The sequence below is a fragment of the Dryobates pubescens genome, chromosome Z (assembly GCF_014839835.1).
Source record: "Dryobates pubescens isolate bDryPub1 chromosome Z, bDryPub1.pri, whole genome shotgun sequence".
Lineage (NCBI taxonomy): Eukaryota > Metazoa > Chordata > Aves > Piciformes > Picidae > Dryobates > Dryobates pubescens.
Window position 1 is genome coordinate 3,596,562 of NC_071657.1, and position 16,779 is coordinate 3,613,340.

At 49.6% G+C, this 16,779-nt stretch overlaps 2 protein-coding genes across 4 annotated transcripts; both read left to right on the forward strand.

Moving 5' to 3' along the window:
• Positions 1 to 110: 110 nt before the first annotated feature.
• On the forward strand, positions 111 to 11,738 carry APTX (aprataxin). Of its 3 annotated transcripts, none has more exons than XM_054178785.1 (8): positions 111 to 285; positions 1,409 to 1,545; positions 2,437 to 2,483; positions 4,782 to 5,096; positions 7,098 to 7,157; positions 9,845 to 10,071; positions 10,868 to 10,971; positions 11,256 to 11,737. In XM_054178785.1, the coding sequence occupies exons 2-8, from the start codon at positions 1,416 to 1,418 to the stop codon at positions 11,408 to 11,410; spliced, it is 1,038 nt and encodes a 345-aa protein (XP_054034760.1). In that variant the 5' UTR covers positions 111 to 285; positions 1,409 to 1,415; the 3' UTR covers positions 11,411 to 11,737. The 3 variants fall into 3 exon arrangements, with proteins under 3 accessions (XP_054034760.1, XP_054034761.1, XP_054034762.1); XM_054178786.1 differs by lacking the exon at positions 111 to 285 and adding an exon at positions 505 to 528 and having other exon boundaries at positions 11,256 to 11,738; XM_054178787.1 differs by lacking the exon at positions 111 to 285 and adding an exon at positions 795 to 815 and having other exon boundaries at positions 11,256 to 11,738.
• A 1,996-nt stretch (positions 11,739 to 13,734) lies between these two features.
• LOC104299413 (actin-like protein 7A) lies at positions 13,735 to 15,137 on the forward strand. Its single transcript, XM_054178536.1, has one exon. The coding sequence runs from the start codon at positions 13,953 to 13,955 to the stop codon at positions 15,129 to 15,131; it is 1,179 nt and encodes a 392-aa protein (XP_054034511.1). The 5' UTR covers positions 13,735 to 13,952; the 3' UTR covers positions 15,132 to 15,137.
• Positions 15,138 to 16,779: the final 1,642 nt, after the last annotated feature.

Sequence of the window (16,779 nt, forward strand, 5' to 3'; positions counted from 1 at the left end):
ACGGACAGCCAATAGGAGCGGGAGGAGGAAGGCAGCTGGCCAATCACGGCCGTCCCTCCGGCGGCTTGTCTCGCCCACCGCCTTCCCTCCCGGCGTGCAGCGGCGGCCTCTCGCGGTGCGCATGCTTTGGGCGGGCTGAGGCCCTCGGCGGGGTGGCCGAGTGGCGGGCAGCGTTTCCGGCCGCGCCGTCTGCGTGTCGCGGAGCAGCAGCTGTTGTCTTGCTTTACGCCTATTTAGCGGGCCCTACCCCTGTGCCTTGCAGGGGAGATACCGGGTTGCAGGCGGGTACGCAACGAGCCCAACGTCCCTCTTTTCGGCCCCCGTTGTCCCCCCCCTCCCCCTTCCCCTCCCCCTCCCCACACGCTCTGGCATTATCGGGGCGGGGTTACCGCGCAGCCCCCACACCCTGCTTCCCCTCCTCTGCTTATGCCACGGCGCCTGCGCTGGGCCCCGGAGCGCGCGGGCCCGTGCCTTGGGGTCACGTGGGGGCTCTGTGCGGCAGCTGATTGGACGCGTCGGCTGCGCGCGGTGAGGGTGACTGACGGCGTTGCCATGGCGACGGGGTCCGGCTCGCCCGCAGGCCGCGGCTTGCGGCACCGCGTCCCGGTGGTAGCGGAGCGAGTCAGGCGCTCAGCCTCCTTGGGCTGCTCCTGGCTGTCCGTTCGCATCGGCTGCGCGGTGCTGGCGGTCGTTGCCGTGTGCTGGGCCCTTACCCGGGTGACAGGGTAGAGGCGGGCTGTGCAGTGAGCCGTGGAGGGGCCCGTCCTCTGCCGCCGGGTGACCCGGGGGCGCGGCTGGGTGCGCACGTGTTTTGAGTGTGTGTGGGAGCTTGTGTTGTACTGTGGATGGAGGGTTGCTTGCCACGGGGATAAGCTCCTCACGGAGCTGGGAGGAGGAGCGCTGCGCACCGCGCATCAGGCAGTGGGGAGGGTGTGGGATCTTTGCAGTCTGGGGTCAAAGCAGAGTAAACTTGAGGGCCCGTTTATGTAGCATGTTCCATCTGCACAGTGTTGCTGTCAACCATCTCTCGCTCTGCCTGGTGTCTTTGTTGGGTAACTTCATCTCTTAGATAACATTCATTGGGAAGCAAGTAGCTTTTGTGGGCAGGCTTTTCTGTCAGAGCTGTTAGCCCCTAGTGATTTCTTCTGTATATGATCCGGGGATGTGAGAGTGTATGGTGATGTAGGGCATAGGAAGCTGGGATTGCCCTTTCAGCTGCAACCTGCTCTTGGATTATGCCAGTGTTAATGCTGTGCTTTGCCTTGAACTTCAGAAGTATGAACCCAGTTAGCAAAAGTGGCTTGGCTAGTGAATGGGCTGGCAGCAGAATTGCTGGAGCCCCTTCCAGAGGAAGGTGAGCGATGGGGAAGCTGCACGTTAGTAATATGCTGTTTGTTTTGCTCTGCAGCATAGTGATGCTTGTATGCTGGCTTGTGGGGAAGGAGGAATGCAGTCAGAGAATGAAGCTGCCACACCTGGAAGCCGTGGTGATTGGTCGTGGCCCAGAGACTGGGATAACTGATAAGAAGTGTTCACGGCAGCAAGGTAAAGTTTAGCTTGAATCCCACCTTGTACATTGCAGCAGCAACCACACTCGTGGGGTGTGAGGAGCACTACACCACTCATACTGGTCAGCAAACATTGTTCTTCTGCTTGGGTGAATTACAGTGAAGCTAATGGACCAATGTTTTAGCCTGATTATTACAAAGGCTGCTTTGACCAGGCTGTAAATGGGAAATGACAGCTTTTCCTTGAAAGTTTTCCAGGCTGGCTTTCCTTAGGCCTGCTTCTGCAGCCAGCTGGCATGTGGTCTCCTTTCTCTGCATGATCTGTAGGGTTGCCTGATTCCTGAAGTCATCAGGCTTTTTTTCATAAGCACTTACAGAGGTCAGGGGAGGCACCTAATAACAGGGAATTCACCTTCTTAAATTGAACTTTAACATGGGTCCCTAGGCCTGCAGTTCCCATTCTACTGCTGACACTCTTGCTTTGTGAATGAGTCTTCCTCTCCTTAGTCTTCAACCAACTGATTTTTAGTGTGAGGATTTTATAGGTGTGCTGGAAGCATATGTAAAAGGATCCATGGTGTGTGCAACACTCCCCTTCACATCTTCCCTGCCTTACTTCTGCTCCTTGCCTTGGCACAGAGGGCTGGTGAGAGTAGCAATAACATGTAGGAGACTTCCAGAGATTTCACCTTTATTCTGAATTAATTTTCCCTGACCCATGGTGTGAAACATACTCAGGTGTGACTCAGTGTATGGGCTATTTCTGTTCTACCTGTGCTCCTGGAAGCAGAGGATGAGGCAGAAATGTTCTTTGCATGCACTGACAGAGATCAGCTCCAGAAGGCAGATCTTTCGTGCGAGGGTGGTTCAGCAGAGTTCTGGCCTGTCTGTTGACACTGTTTTGTGACACCTTGTTCTTTCTTTCCAGTTCAGTTAAAAGCAGACTGCAACAAGGGATATGTTACAGTTAAGCAGGTATGTTTTCAAATGGGTGTACAATCTTTCTGATATAGGGGTAGTTGTACCTCCAAGTGCTGGAAGCAATAGTTCTGAGGGGCCTGAAGCTGTTTTATCACCAAGGAGAGCACAGTGGTCTTTGGAAGTGAACTGTTTATTCTCTGCTGTGCACCTCAGTTGAAAGACTGCACTGCTCCTTCCAGATGTGCTCCAGTTTCTGAGCTTGCAGCATCACAGAACACTCTTGTGAGTCCTCCACCTTGTTCTTCCAGGTGCTATATGTAGGAGATTTTGGACTTCTTCCCCCAAATTGCTGAGCTGCCTCCTGAGCCTTAAACCTTTACAACTGAGGTAGCCCTTTGCTTAAGGTCTAACTGGTTCTTGTGTTAATGGGACTGGGAGTTGTGGAAGGTTTGTGTTTCAGTGGCTTCTAGAGCTAAAGGTGTGGTCACCTCTGGGAAGGGATGGGATGTGAGACAGCACCAAAGGCACTCTCATGTGAGTAACTGGATGGATGTAGGCCTGTTCACTCATGAGGACCACTATCCCTGAGACACTACAAAGGGAAAAATCTCTGAGTTTGGGTGGGGCATGTTTATGTGCCTGCAGCATCAGGGTGTGTGGACAGCACACCAATGTGCTCTGTCTACTGATGTCTTCCATCAGAACATCTCCAGAGCTCAGCAGACACAGGAACCCTGCCTGTGCCTGGTGAATCCAGTAAAGAGGTGTCAGGCAGCTGGTTTGAGTACCCTGTCAGTGGAATCTCAGGGCTGGGAATACTTTCCAATGCTGGGTGCTACCATATTTCTGCACTGTGCTCTGGAGTTGTTTCCTAGGTGATCAGTGTGTGGCACAAGTTCCCAGTGACCAGTTGTTAGATCATGTATTGGCCCAGGGGATGTGAAGTGTACTTGACTTAAGTGAAACTGTGACACTGTGGACTACAGGGGTTCTGTCTGGGAGTCAGGTAGCAGTGAAGTGAGGAGAAACACAGTATCATCTAGTGAAACAGATGAAGAAGCTTCGCAGGGAAGAGCTGGTTTTCTGAAGTTATGTTTCATGCACAAAAATTAACCAAAGGCATTTTTCTGAAGTGGGAGATGCCCAATTTCCCTGGGGTGACAATCATGATCAGAGAAAACCCACCTACCAAGCAGCCACTGCAGGTTGCCCATGCCACTTTGTGTTACCAGATATGCCCAAGAGAAAAGAAAATGTATTGCTTGTCAGTTAATCAGCTAAACTTCAGGTGACTTCCCAGCCTTTACAGCACTGCTTTGTCTGAGAGGAAAATTACTTCAGAGTTGCACACAGCTGTAAACTGATGCCAGGGGAGAGGCAGGTTAAGATTTGACTTTGCTGTTCCTTGTTTTCTGCTGGGACAGAATAGATACCAAGGGTTGGTTTTGTGGGGCTGTTAAGATGCAAACTGAAAAGCAAAGCCTTAAAATGCAGATGGGTTGGTACATGGTCTGCAGGTGTGGAGGTGGACAGAGAGGTTTAGCCTCCTCAAAGGAACAGGGCAAGTGTTGCCAGCCATTTTTGTGTGAGCTGGAGGAGGGCTGTCACATTAGGCTTGGGAGAGAAAAATAAAAGATAGGAGCATGGGGCATATCTCTTCTGGGGGCTGAGGAAGGCTTTCTCCCTTTTGTGTTTTTTTTTGCCTATGCAGGAGGGAGTGTGGGAGTGCTAATACTGCAAGTGTTATCAGTGGTGAGCTCGCTGCTTGGTGAGCCAGCAGTTGTGAGCAGTTGCAAGGAGCCAGAGGAGTGTGCCTGTGTGGTTGAACATGTGGATGGGTTAGCATTTGGTAGGAACAGGAAACAAAATGTAGTGCAAAGGGGAAGAAAGTCAAATAATTGGAAAGCAGGTAACTTCCTGGGGATAGTTGGATTGTTTGTTAAAACTATTGTTCCCCTTCAGAAAGAACTGTTCCTTACTGTTACTTTCTGACCAGTTGTTTAATAGGTTATTAGTTTTCTCTGAGCAAAGATCAAAAGGGTTTCTTTTGAGCAAAAGTGGCACAGGTCTTTGTTGTACTTCTGCAGCCAGCAGCCAGAGAACTGCCAGGTCACTGTGATGTGGTGACCCTGAGGGTTGTGTGTTGACAGCAAAACTGGGCTGCAGAGAGGGGTCTTCAGTGTTCCCTTTATCCCCTTGGAGCAGGTTGGTGTGGGGAAGGGCGTGCAAGTGAAGACAAAAGACATTTGTTTTCAGGGTAGTGATGCTCCAGGACAATGGAGCAGGAGTTGGTGATTTCAGTGACAGCATTATTTGCTATTTTTTCTCCCCTCCTTTCTCTCCCTACCAAAGATAGGAGTCAACCCAACTAGTGTTGACCTTGTGAATATTGGCAAGGATGAAGAGGTGAAAATGAAGCCAGGCCAAGTGCTGTATGTTGTGAATAAACTTTACCCCTTCATGGTGGAATTTGCTGAAGAGTCAGCGAAAACTGCTGCAGAAGCAGAAAACAAAATGCAAACCAACAAGATGCTGTGTGAGGACTCCTGTGAGGATGAGGATGTTGAGCTTGTGCCCAGAAAGAGAACGAAGACGGAGGTGGTGGGTACAGAAGGCAGCTCTGCAAATCCCAAGCTAAGCAAACAGGAAGGAACTTCCAGCAAAAAGGCAAGTGTATTGGTGTTAGCACTTGTGCTGTGTCTCTCAGGGTTGTCACCCCCCATTAAGTCTTTACTTTTGTAGGTACTGCTGCTGGGGAAGCATCTCAGATGGACACAGCTCCTCAGAGCACTCAAGAGTGTGTGAAATGATGTGTGCTGAAGCAAAGGCTCTGCTCCTGATACCACCCAGGTCCTGAGAAAGTTGCCTGGGGCCTGTTCTAGCCTGATATGTGGAGTAGCTGTGTGTGAAGTGGCTTGCTTGTACCCAGTGATGAGTTAATCTCTAGTTGCTGCTGCAGTTTCTGCTGGCAGGACAGTTCATGTGGGTGCAGTCAAGCTGGAGTCACACCAGGGATACTGTGCTGGCTCTGGAGGTGAAATCTGCTGTGTTCAGATACAGCACTGGTTATCTAAAAGATTATGCACAGAGAAGAGAACAATTTGACCCTTTTTTGTGTGCTTTGAATTGGGCTTCCCCCCCCCCCTTCCTGCTTTGGCCATTCTCTTGGTAGAACCATGTTTGCATTGCTAAATGTTACCAGCCATAATCTTTTGAAAGCAAGATTTTAGCCTTGGACAGAATAAAAGGCTGCTTAGTGCACCTGGAACTGTAACAGTGCAGTTGCTGGAGGAGAGGGCACAGAAATGAACCCCTCAGGATTAAATGTCAGTCCCAGGATGTGGTTTGCCCACTTCATTTATGAGCTCAGGCCAGATTAGTGGTGGCAGGAGCAGGGAGACAATACAACTGATGCTCTTTCTCTTGTTAGCACTATAAAAATGTCTGAACATCTTCCTCTCTAAGAATATGATGAAGATCACTGTTGATAATGCCTGTAAAGTGACACACACACACATGCAGGAACACAGGGTCACAGGATGTTAGGGTTTGGGAGGGATCTCTGAAAGTCATCAAGTCCAAGCCCTGGCAGAGCAGGACCATAGAATCCAGCACAGGTCACACAGGAACTCATTCAAACAGGGCTGGAAAGGCTTCAGAGAAGGAAACTTCACAGCCTCTCTGGGCAGCCTGCTCCAGGGCTCTGTGACCCTCACAGTGAAGAAGTTCCTCCTCACGTTAGAGGTGGAACCTCCTGTGCTGCAGTTTATATCCATTGCCCCTTGTCCTATCCCAGGGTAGGGATACCTGAACAGATAAAACATTGTCACTTGAAAAGAGTGCACTTGAGGCACCTTCTGTTGGGTGTTAAGAGATACCTGCTTGTGTTGGCTTGATTTTCCTGTGACTTTCTTGTTTTCTCTGCCAGCCACTCCTTGCACTATATATATATGCATCTGGGAGCAGAGCCACAGACCATTACCACTTCTTTGTGCTGTGCAGAGCAGCATGTGACAAGACAAGGATCTGTGGAGATCTTTGTGCTTCCTTTGGCCCTTGTGATCCATGAAGCAGAGGGTCTTCCAGTAAAATAGTGTCACCAATACTGTTCAGGGACTGTGCCATAACATGCAAACTATCAAATTCAGGCAGATCTGGAGCTCCCTGTTGTTATATTTCCAGCACTTGAAAGACTTTGCACCTTGGTAGTGTCTTGTTAGAAGTTTGTTTTGAAAGCTTTGTGGGGGCAGTTGCAGCAGGTGTGTTGGCATGTACAGAAAGGAAATAATTCAGCTCTTATTTGACTGCTATGGAATAGAATAGATTAGAATAGAATTAACCAGGTTGGAAGAGATCACCAAGTCCAACCTACCACCCAACACCACCTAATCAACTCAACCATGGCACCAAGCACCCCATCTAGTCTCTTCCTAAGCACCTCCAGGGATGGTGACTCCACCACCTCCCTGGGCAGTACATTCCAATGGCCAATCTCTCTTTCTGGGAAGAACTTCTTCCTAACATCCAGCCTAAACCTCCCCTGGCACAGCTTGAGTCTGTGTCCTCTTGTTCTGGTTCTGGTTGCCTGGGAGAGAAGACCAACCCCCACCTGGCTACAAATGAAAGTAATTAAATGCTTTAAAACATCTTCTTCCTTTTGTGCTTTAGGAACATTTAGGACACTGGAGTCAAGGACTGAAGAGCTCCATGCAGGATCCAGAAATGCAGGTGAGAGCTGTACTCTGCAGCAGCTCCTGTCTAACCAAGTCAAATGACCTTTGTTTCTTCCTCCTGCTGTTTACCTTGGTGATCTGATTAACCATGCTTCACTCCACTCACAAATATCTTTGCAGCAGCATAAACTTCTGAGTCTCCACCTATCCTGATTTCAGCAGAATGTTGTTGTTTTGGTTATCTTGGAGCTCTCCACGCTGTCAGTTTCAGCCAACAGATCCCAGAGTTCGTTAGCAGAGCAGTGCAGTTCTTCTGAAAGCAGCTGAGATGGAGGTGTGGCTTGAAAGCCGAGCAGTGGTGGTGGAGGTGCCTGTTTCCCAGCAGCTAGCACTGCCTGGTGTCCAAGCCTGCTGCAGTTTCCTGCTTTCCCGCAAACTCCTCACTGCAGCAGCTCTGTGTCAGCTGACAGGATGTGACCCCAGCTCCTCCTCCATCTGCCCTATTTTCTTTGTGCCAACAGGAATTTCCTGGGTGGTTTCTTTTAACCTTCTTGCAAATGCTCCTCCCTCCATCTGCTTCCCCAGGGATGCAGAATATTTTTCCTGGGGTTTTTTTTGGGCTTTGTTTTGTCTGCTGCTTGCTCTTGGGGAGGTCATACTCAAGACACAGAAACCTCCCTGATGTCTTTAGTGGCTGCAGTGTGTGCACACACTTTTCTATTGCTGTTCTGGGAGAATTTTTCCTGTCCATGTATTGAACTGGCTTTGATTTTTTTTTGTTTCTAAGCTATAGCAAATCTGTAGGCAGCTTCTCAAAGCCAAGCCTTTTAGCTCAACTCCAAAACAGGGACAGTGCTCTCTATTGATACCCCACTGTCTGGCAGGGTAATGCCTGAAGCCTGGGACCTTTCAGCCTGGGTGCTGGCCGGCCATCTTCATCTTTGAGAGGTGTTTTTCCCTCTCTGCTTCTCAACAAGAAAATGTGTTCAGGAGGTTTGGTACCACAGGCACTCATGATTTCTTGGAATCACTGAATAATTGGAAAAGACCTTTGGAGAGGTCACTTGGTCTGAACTGTAGGAGAAATGGTGCCCATTCTCCTGGACATGTCAGCAGTCTTTCTGTGTGGAATGAAACACTCAGTTTTAAACCCATGAAGCTTAATTTTCATCCCCAGAGCACCATTTTATACAGCACTTACTGGGGCAGCTGGGTTTAAAACTCTTCTTTTGGGTGTTAAAACACAGATACCTGCTTGTGACTCAGTGTTAGCTTTGTTAGTTGTGGTTCTCAACTCAACAGACCAGAGAACTCTGGCCTTTGCTTTCCAATTAAATGTTGAATAAATGGCAGTAGAGCTTTGTTCTGGAAACACCTGATCCTGGTTAGATTTAGATTTGACATTAGGAGCAAATTCTTCACCATGAGAGCGGTGAGGGACTGGCATAGGCAGCCAGAGAACTGGCTGTTCCAGCCATTTAGAAACAGGAAATGGAACTGCTTGGTTAGTATGTAAAATAAAGTGAAACTCACCATCTGTGGAGTGTTTCTGTTGTTTTTCACACTGGTGCAACCAAAATGAGAGATGCCACCTTTCTGTGCTCTCCCCATGACTGGGGCAGTCTAGCAAAGGGTGCAAGTAACACCCCACATTACTGCCACTGGAACAGGTTGTCCAGAGAGGTTGTGGAGTCTCCTTCTCTGAAGCCTTTCAAGCCCTGTCTGGATGTGTTCCTGTGTGACCTGTGCTGGATTCTATGGTCCAGCTCTGGCAGGGGTTGGACTTGATGACTTTCCAAGCTTGGAAGTGTTCAAGGCCAGGCTGGATGAGGGTTTGAGCAACCTGGTGTGGCAGGAGTGTTGGAACTAGATGATCTTCAAGGTCCCTTCCAACCCAAACCATTCTGTGGTTCTGTGATCCCATTCCGCCGGCTGCCAGTGCAGACACTGATGTATGTCTGTTACAACATGACAGCATCAACCTGCCTTGCTGCTGAAGGGATCAGCTCTGTGATTTGTGTGCTGATCAGATTTTAATCTTCTTTCCTGTAGAGCAAGACTGATCAGCCCCATGTAGAAACACACAGGAATCATTAGCAGAAATGACAGTGAGCTCTGAGAGATGGATGATGTCTGAGACGTCTCACACGGGTTCTGTTGCAGAGCCTGGCACGTTCTTATTGCTAGGGCAGGTTGTCCCTCCTGTTCTCCACATGCTTTGCTACTGTTCCTCTTCATCAGACTGTTGCAGGAGGCAAAACAAAATGACAAAAACCAAAATGGGGAAGAAGGTCATGGCAGACAGGCATCTGTTCTTTCTGAATAGACTTGGAACTGAAACAGCTTAGACTTTAGTGTTTCTGTCTCTCTGTTGCTGGTGGAGGTCTCTGGTGCTGAGCACACCATTGGTAGCACCTCTAAGGCTGTAGAAATACGTGAAGGAGGGGCCTGGTGCATGGTGTTGAACAGAGTGCACATATCCTGGACCAATTTATGTCCATCAGAATCCTCCTTGAAGTGGAATGCTCTGCTGCTTGATACTTCTCCCTGATCTAGTAATCTTTCCTTGCCTTTTTCCTGGCAGCCCAAGTTGCCTTAGCAACACATCTGTGTGCTTGGGGTCTTCTGCAGCCATGGTGGGATGTGTAGATGGGAGATGGGTGACACCTCAAAATCTACTGCATGCAGGAGTAAGACACTTGACTTCCAGTCAGTCAATAATCCATTGATTTGTTTTGAAAGGTTTACAAAGATGAAAAGGCCGTGGTCATCAAGGACAAATATCCCAAAGCACGTTACCACTGGCTTGTCTTACCATGGAAGCCCATTCCAAGCCTGAAGTCAATTACCAGGGACCACATTGAACTGCTGGAACACATGCATGCAGTTGGGCAAAGAATGATTGAACAGTGCCCTGCCAGACAGAGTCTGGAGTTCAGACTGGGTTACCATGCTATCCCCAGTATGAGGTAAGGCCTGGATGAGTCATCAGCTGGAGACCCCGTTAATCTGGTGACAGAGATTTGGGGGCTTGCCCTGTGGGGTGACCTGGCATTGCTGCACAACAAGTAATCCTCTTAAGTACTGTGGTGTGGTGTCCAAGTCCTGGGAGTGCTGCTGTGCACATGCTGTTGGGACAGCCACACCTCTTGGGTCTGCTGTAAACTGCCTGCTGGGTTCCCTTAGCAGAGGTCTGTAGCTGGGGCTGTGGCACACCTGTGTCCAGTCCTACCCACAGCAGTGATGCTGCAGGTGGCCAGGTGCTAGGGTATCCCCCTCCCATGGCACTGATCTGGGGTCAGGGAGTGACTCTTAAGCCTGTCAAGTTCTGCCTGATACTGAGTAAAGCTTTGAATGTAGTGAGTGAGGTAAATGCCCAGATGCCTGTGGGTATTGTGGTTGGTGTCCCAAAGTTGTTTTCTAGCTCTGAGGCACTGATCCAATCCCATCCAGGTGATCTACAGAGTTTAAACCTTTGGTTTATTAAAACCACAGCCTTTTTGGAAGCTGGCAGGAATGCAGACTGTAGTTAGGGGCCAGTGGAGGTGCAGACTAGTGACCTTGACTGTTTAAAGGTTTGGCATGAAGCAGCACTTCCAGAACAGACCTCAGGGTTTCTGGTCACAGGACTGTGGGTCAGACAGGGTTAAGACACAAGGCTGGCAGCCTGACTCTGCTGAGTCATGTTTGCAACTGACACTGCTGCAAAAGAACTTAGAACATTAACCTTCTTCTCTCTTATCTACATTAATCTCTTGGCTTCAGTCAGCTGCATTTGCATGTCATCAGCCAGGATTTCGATTCTCCAGCTCTGAAGACCAAAAAGCACTGGAACTCTTTCACTACAGACTACTTCTTGAACTCTGAAGGTAATGATTTAGGAAAGGTATTTCAAGAACATGTAATCCTGCCTGTGGGTTCTGTTTCTAAACAGATGTGCAAGCCACAAATTCTGTTGTAAGAAGTGGAAGGTTTTATGTAATTTCAGGTGGTGGGGAATAGCACTAAGTGAAACTCCACCAAGTTCTGTGACTGGTTCAAACCAGAAGGCAGCAATGCAGTGCTGTGCAGAGAGATTCTGCAGTGCCACCTCCTCTGTGATGCCACATGGTCCCAATATCTCTGCTCTCTTTTTAATTCTCCCCCCCACCAGATGTGATAGAGATGGTCAGAAGCAAGGGGAAAGTGCTGGTAGGAGATCACGTCTCTGAATGTCTGAAGTTGCCCCTGAGGTGCCATCACTGCAAACAACAGCTCTCCACTATGCCAGAGTTAAAGGCACACCTCATGAAACACAGGCCAAAATGACTTTGCAAAAAAAAACCCCACCTCACAACCTGCCTGCAGATTTCAGGCTGAAACAACAACCCTGGACTGTTAGTGGAGGTGTGGGGGGTTTGTTCACTGGCCTGGCTAAGGTGGGGAAAAGCAGCCAGGAAGCAGCAAGTGTACTTTTGATACTTTGCAATAGTTTAAACTACATGAAATAAAGTGACTTCTGAAATCAAAGGGGATGTGTGCAGCTTTGCTGTGGTCCTGCCACTCTCACCTGTGTCCACTGAGGGCTGGAGGGGGTGTTTTGTTTGGGTGAAAGGATTTGTTCTGGGCTTCCCAGGTCAAGAGAGACAGAGAACTATTGGAGAGTCCAATGGAGGACCACAAAGATGATGAGGGGCCTGAAGCATCTCTGTGAGGAGGAAAAGCTGAGAGAGCTGGGGCTGTTTAGCTTGGTAAAAAACAACCTGAGAGGGGATCTGATCAATGCTGGCCAATAACTAAAGGGTAGAGGTCAAGGGGCTGGGGCTGGGCTCCCTTCAGTGGTGGCCAGTGATAGGATAAGGGTCATAAAGCACAAACTAGAACAGAGGAGGCTCCATCTAAACATAATTAAAACAATTAAATCCATTAAGGGCAAGTGTTGAGTCTTGCCTCTGGGAAAGAACAGCCCCATGTACCAGTATAGGTTGGGGACTGACCTGCTGGAGAGCTGCACAGAAGAAGGGGACCTGGGGGTCCTGGGTGAACAGAAGGATGAACATGAGCTAGCAATGTGCCTTTGTGGCCAAGAAAGCCAATGGCATTCTGGGCTGTATTACAAGAGGTGTGGTGAATAGGTAGAGAGAGGTTTTCCTCCCTCTCTACTCTGCCCTGGTGAGGCCACATCTGGAATATTGTGTCCAGAAGGACCTCAGGGAACTGCTTGAAAGAGTCCAGTGTAGGGCCACAAAGATGATGAAGGCAGTGGAACATCTGCCCTGTGAGGAAAAGCTGAGGGAGCTGGGTCTCTGTAGCTTAGAGGAGACTGAGGGGTGACTCAATGTTTGTAAGTGAAGGGTGAGTGTCAGGAAGCCAGAACCAGGCTCTTCTCAGTGACAACAGGCAATGGGTGCGAGCTGGAGCAGAGGAGGCTCCATGTGAACATAAGGAAAAACTTTTTCATTGTGAGGGTGCCAGAGCCCTGGAGCAGGCTGCCCAGAGAGGTTGTGGAGGCTCCTCTGCAGACAATGAAAATGGATGTATTCCTGTGTGACCTGCCCTAGGTGCTCCTGCTCTGGCAGAGGGGTTGGACTGGATGATCTTTTGAGGTCCCTTCCAGCCCCTAACATTCTGTGATTCTGTGTAGTCATTTACATATAAAACCAGATGTACCATGGGCAATGCCCAGCTTCACAGCAGGATAAACCATCAAGGTTTGCAGTTGCTTGGCTGCCTAGGTTGAGGTTGCTACCCAAGTTGTGTTCTCATGCTGCCCTATTTATCCACATGGGGATTTTGGTGAGCCACAATCATCTGATGACTGTCAAGATGTGAGCTCACAGATAAGCATCAGAGCAGTAGGAGTAGAAGTATTTTTCCTGGGCCTAGGCCTGGCTTGTAAGATTAATTTTATTCTAAGCCCAGCTTAGCCTCTCTCAGTCACTTAATAGAGTGAAACAATGACAGGACAGGTAGACTAGGACAGGCAGACTGGGACCTCACTTGGCCCCAGAGCTCATCTAGTCCAACCCATCTGGGTTCTTCATTGGCCTCAGAGGTGAAACAGGGCTAAAGGTTAGCAAGAACTGTTTTGGACCAAAATTAGTTGCAAGTGCTGGACAAGTGTGGCCTTCCTCATGTGGTAGGGTCAGGCCAGAATGGAAAAGCCTCCTTCACAGGGGGTAAGGAAGGGAGCAGAGAGTGAGGAAGCTATTAGTAGCCCCCTGGTTTGTCCAGTGGGGGTTCTTGTGCTGGTTATAAATTGTAAATACCTGTAAATGTTGCGTATTTTGGCCATTGGAATGGGCTGCCCATGGAGGTGGTGGAGTCACCATCACTGGAGGTGTTTAGGAAGAGACTGGATGGGGTGTTTGGTGCCATGGTTTAGTTGATTAGATGGTGTTGGGTGATAGGTTGGACTTGATGATCTCAAAGGTCTCTTCCAACCTGGTCTGGTCTGGTCTGGTCTGGTCTGGTCTATTCTATTCTATTCTATTCTATTCTATTCTATTCTATTCTATTCTATTCTATTCTATTCTATTCCTATTCATTGCATTCCATATTTCTGGATTGTAGTTTTGGTTGTGGATAGAGCTTCCTCTGCTCCCAGCTGAGCTGCTCTGGCAATTTTGTGTTGGGTGGGGGTGGGATTTCAACCCACCACACCTGGTCACACCCTTGCATGCAGAGCACTAGTTTCAGAGGGGCAAGCCTATGTATGACATCATAAGTTGGTGGCATCAGTGGAACCTCTGCCACCAGGGCTCCAGGCTGCATGTGCTGCTTGCACTAAGCCCAGGTGAAGTGGTGGCAGGGCAGTGCTACATTGCAGTTGCTGTATGAAGCTGCAGCTGTGCAGGAAAGGTGTGTAAGAATGTCAGCAGAGAATGCAAGCAGCTTGACTCCTGCAGGGCACAGCCACGTAGTACCTGTGACCAGGGGTAGTCCCAAGGCCACAAAGGCAACCAGAGCAGTAGTTGTAGACATTGGCACAAGCCTCTGCAAGTGTGGCTTTGCAGGGGATCCATGGCCTGCCTGTGTTGTCTCGTCGATGGTTGGCAAGTGCACGTCGGGGAGCAATCAGAAAGGAACCTTTGTTGGACAAGAGATTTGGAACAGCAGCGCACCTTTCACGCTCAGTAACCACAGCAGGCACGACTTTGTGGTGGACTGGAACCATGTCCAAGGTACTTTGGAGCATATTTTCCAGAGAGAGATGAAGATTCAGCCTGAGGACCACGCCGCTCTGGTGTCGGTGCCTCTCCTTTGCCCCTTCACGTACAAGAGCAGGTACGCAGAGATGCTGCTCGAGGGGTTTCACATGCCTGCCATCCACGTTGCCTACCAGCCCCACTTATCCATGTTCTCCTATGGAAGAACCTCAGCTCTGGTGGTGGAAAGTGGCCACAGCACCTCACAGGTGGTTCCCATCTACGAAGGTTACATTTTGAATGGCATCACCAAGAGCGCAGCTTACGGCGGCTTGGACATCACACGCTTTCTCAGGAAGTTACTGAATGAGTCTGGAACCCTGCTCGCAGGGCAGCAGCTGGACATCGTGCAAGACATCAAAGAGAAGTGTTGCTACGCTTCTCTGGACTTCACAGAGGACTTGTGTTTGCCTGTGGAGCAACAAGAGGTGGGTTATAAGCTGCCGGACGGCCGCCTCCTGACGGTAGGCAAGGAGAGATTCCTTTGTGCCGAAGCGCTCTTCCAACCAGACTTACTTGGCTCACAGGAGCCAGGCCTTCCACAGCTGGCATGTGCCTGCCTCAAGAAGCACGAATGTGACATCATCAAGACAGTGATGGGGAACATATTGCTGTGTGGGGGCAGCACCATGATGGAGGGCTTTGCTGAGCGCTTCCGAAGGGAACTGGCCACCATGTGCCCCAGTGGCAGCCTCGGCATAACCGCGGCCCCGCACAGGAAGTTTTCTGTCTGGGTTGGGGGTTCTATCCTAGCCTCACTACACTCTTTCCAGGACCTCTGGATTTCCAGGAGTGAATATGAAGAACATGGACCCGTCTGCATCTGGAAGAAGTGCTTCTGAGGGAGATGCTGGGTGCCTTACAAAGGCCATGGCTGGCAAAGGGTACCTGAATCAATTCAGAACCTCCCTTTCCACCTGGTGCTGTATTTCAGATTTCTAGTAAAGCTGTGTTATTTTCATGACATTGTGTGCCTGAAATAGCTTTTATTTCCTTCCTCCTCCCCCTTCCCTCTCCCTTCTCCTCCCCTTCCCTCTTCCCTTTCTCCTCCCCCTTCCCTCTTCCCTTTCTCCTCCCCCTTCCCTCTTCCCTTTCTCCTCCCCCTTCCCTCTTCCCTTTCTCCTCCCCCTTCCCTCTTCCCTTTCTCCTCCCCCTTCCCTCTCTCTTCCCCCTTTCCTTTCTCCTTCCCCCTTTCCCTTCCTTTCCCTTCCCTTCCCTTCCCCCTTCCCTTCCTTCCCCTTCCCTTCCTTCCCCTTCCCTTCCTTCCCCTTCCCTTTCTCCCTCCCTTTTCTTTCACGTTTTGTATGTAATGAAGCTAGATGGGTGACAAACCTCTGCTCTAATGACACAGCCAGGCTTCCAGGCAACCAGCACCAGAACAAGAAGTCTCAGGCTGTGCCAGGGGAGGTTCAGGCTGGATGGTAGGAAGAAGTTCTTCACAGAAAGAGAGATTGGCCATTGGAATGTGCTGCCCAGGGAGGTGGTAGAGTCACCATTGCTGGAGGTATTTAGGAGGAGACTTGATAGGGTGCTTGGTGCCATGGTTGAGTTGATTAGGTGGTGTTGGATGATAGGTTGGACACAACGATCTTGAAGGTCTCTTCCAAACTGGTTCTATTCTATTCTATTCTACTCTACTCTACTCCACTCCACTCCATTCCTGCAGCCAGGCTTGCTTAGCAGTGGGGACATTCCTCAAGCTAGCTGCCTGTTTCTGCACAAATGGCTCCCTTCAGTTCCTGCCAACTGCACCCAGACAATGCACTTCAAGACAACATGCATCACTAGCAAAGCCAAAGAGCATCCTAGCAGAACTCAAGAGAAAGCAGACCTTGACTGCTGCTGCTGAAGGCTCAGCAACTGCAGAAGTAGGAAGCAGGAGGCTGGACATCCCTAGCTCAGGACAGCTCCTTACTGGAAGTTCACTCAGGGGGTGGGGAGAGAGGTAGGGGAACAAAACGGGAGTTCAGTGATGAATTACCATATGAATGATTTAGAAGACTGGTCTTCCACATGGATGGCAGATTTAAAGTGATCCTGCCTTGATGGGAGAACAGGAAAACATGCCTAAGGCCAGAGGCTCTTCAGCTTTGACCACCACCACAATGGAAATGCAGAACCCATACACATGCAGTCAAGGAACTGCTGTGTTTAGACACAAGCATGAATCCTCAGTAAGCTGGCAGTGTTTTTACCTTTTCCTGGTACTTTCAAGAGGGAATCTCTTCCTAGACAACACACTGGGCTGAGCAAGACCTCATTTCCTGGCATCAGACTGAGGCATGTCAGGAACCAGTAGTGTCAGTGTTGCATTTCAGTTGCAGAACCAGACCCTCCACACCCTAAAGATGACCACAGACTTCCTCACCACTCATTCTCCAGATCTGAAAGATGGCTTGGACTGTGTTCTGCTACCATTTTGAAGACCCAGATCAAGTAAATCTCTCCCACCCTGTGCAGCCTTTCATGTGTTTTGCCATCTTGAGGCTT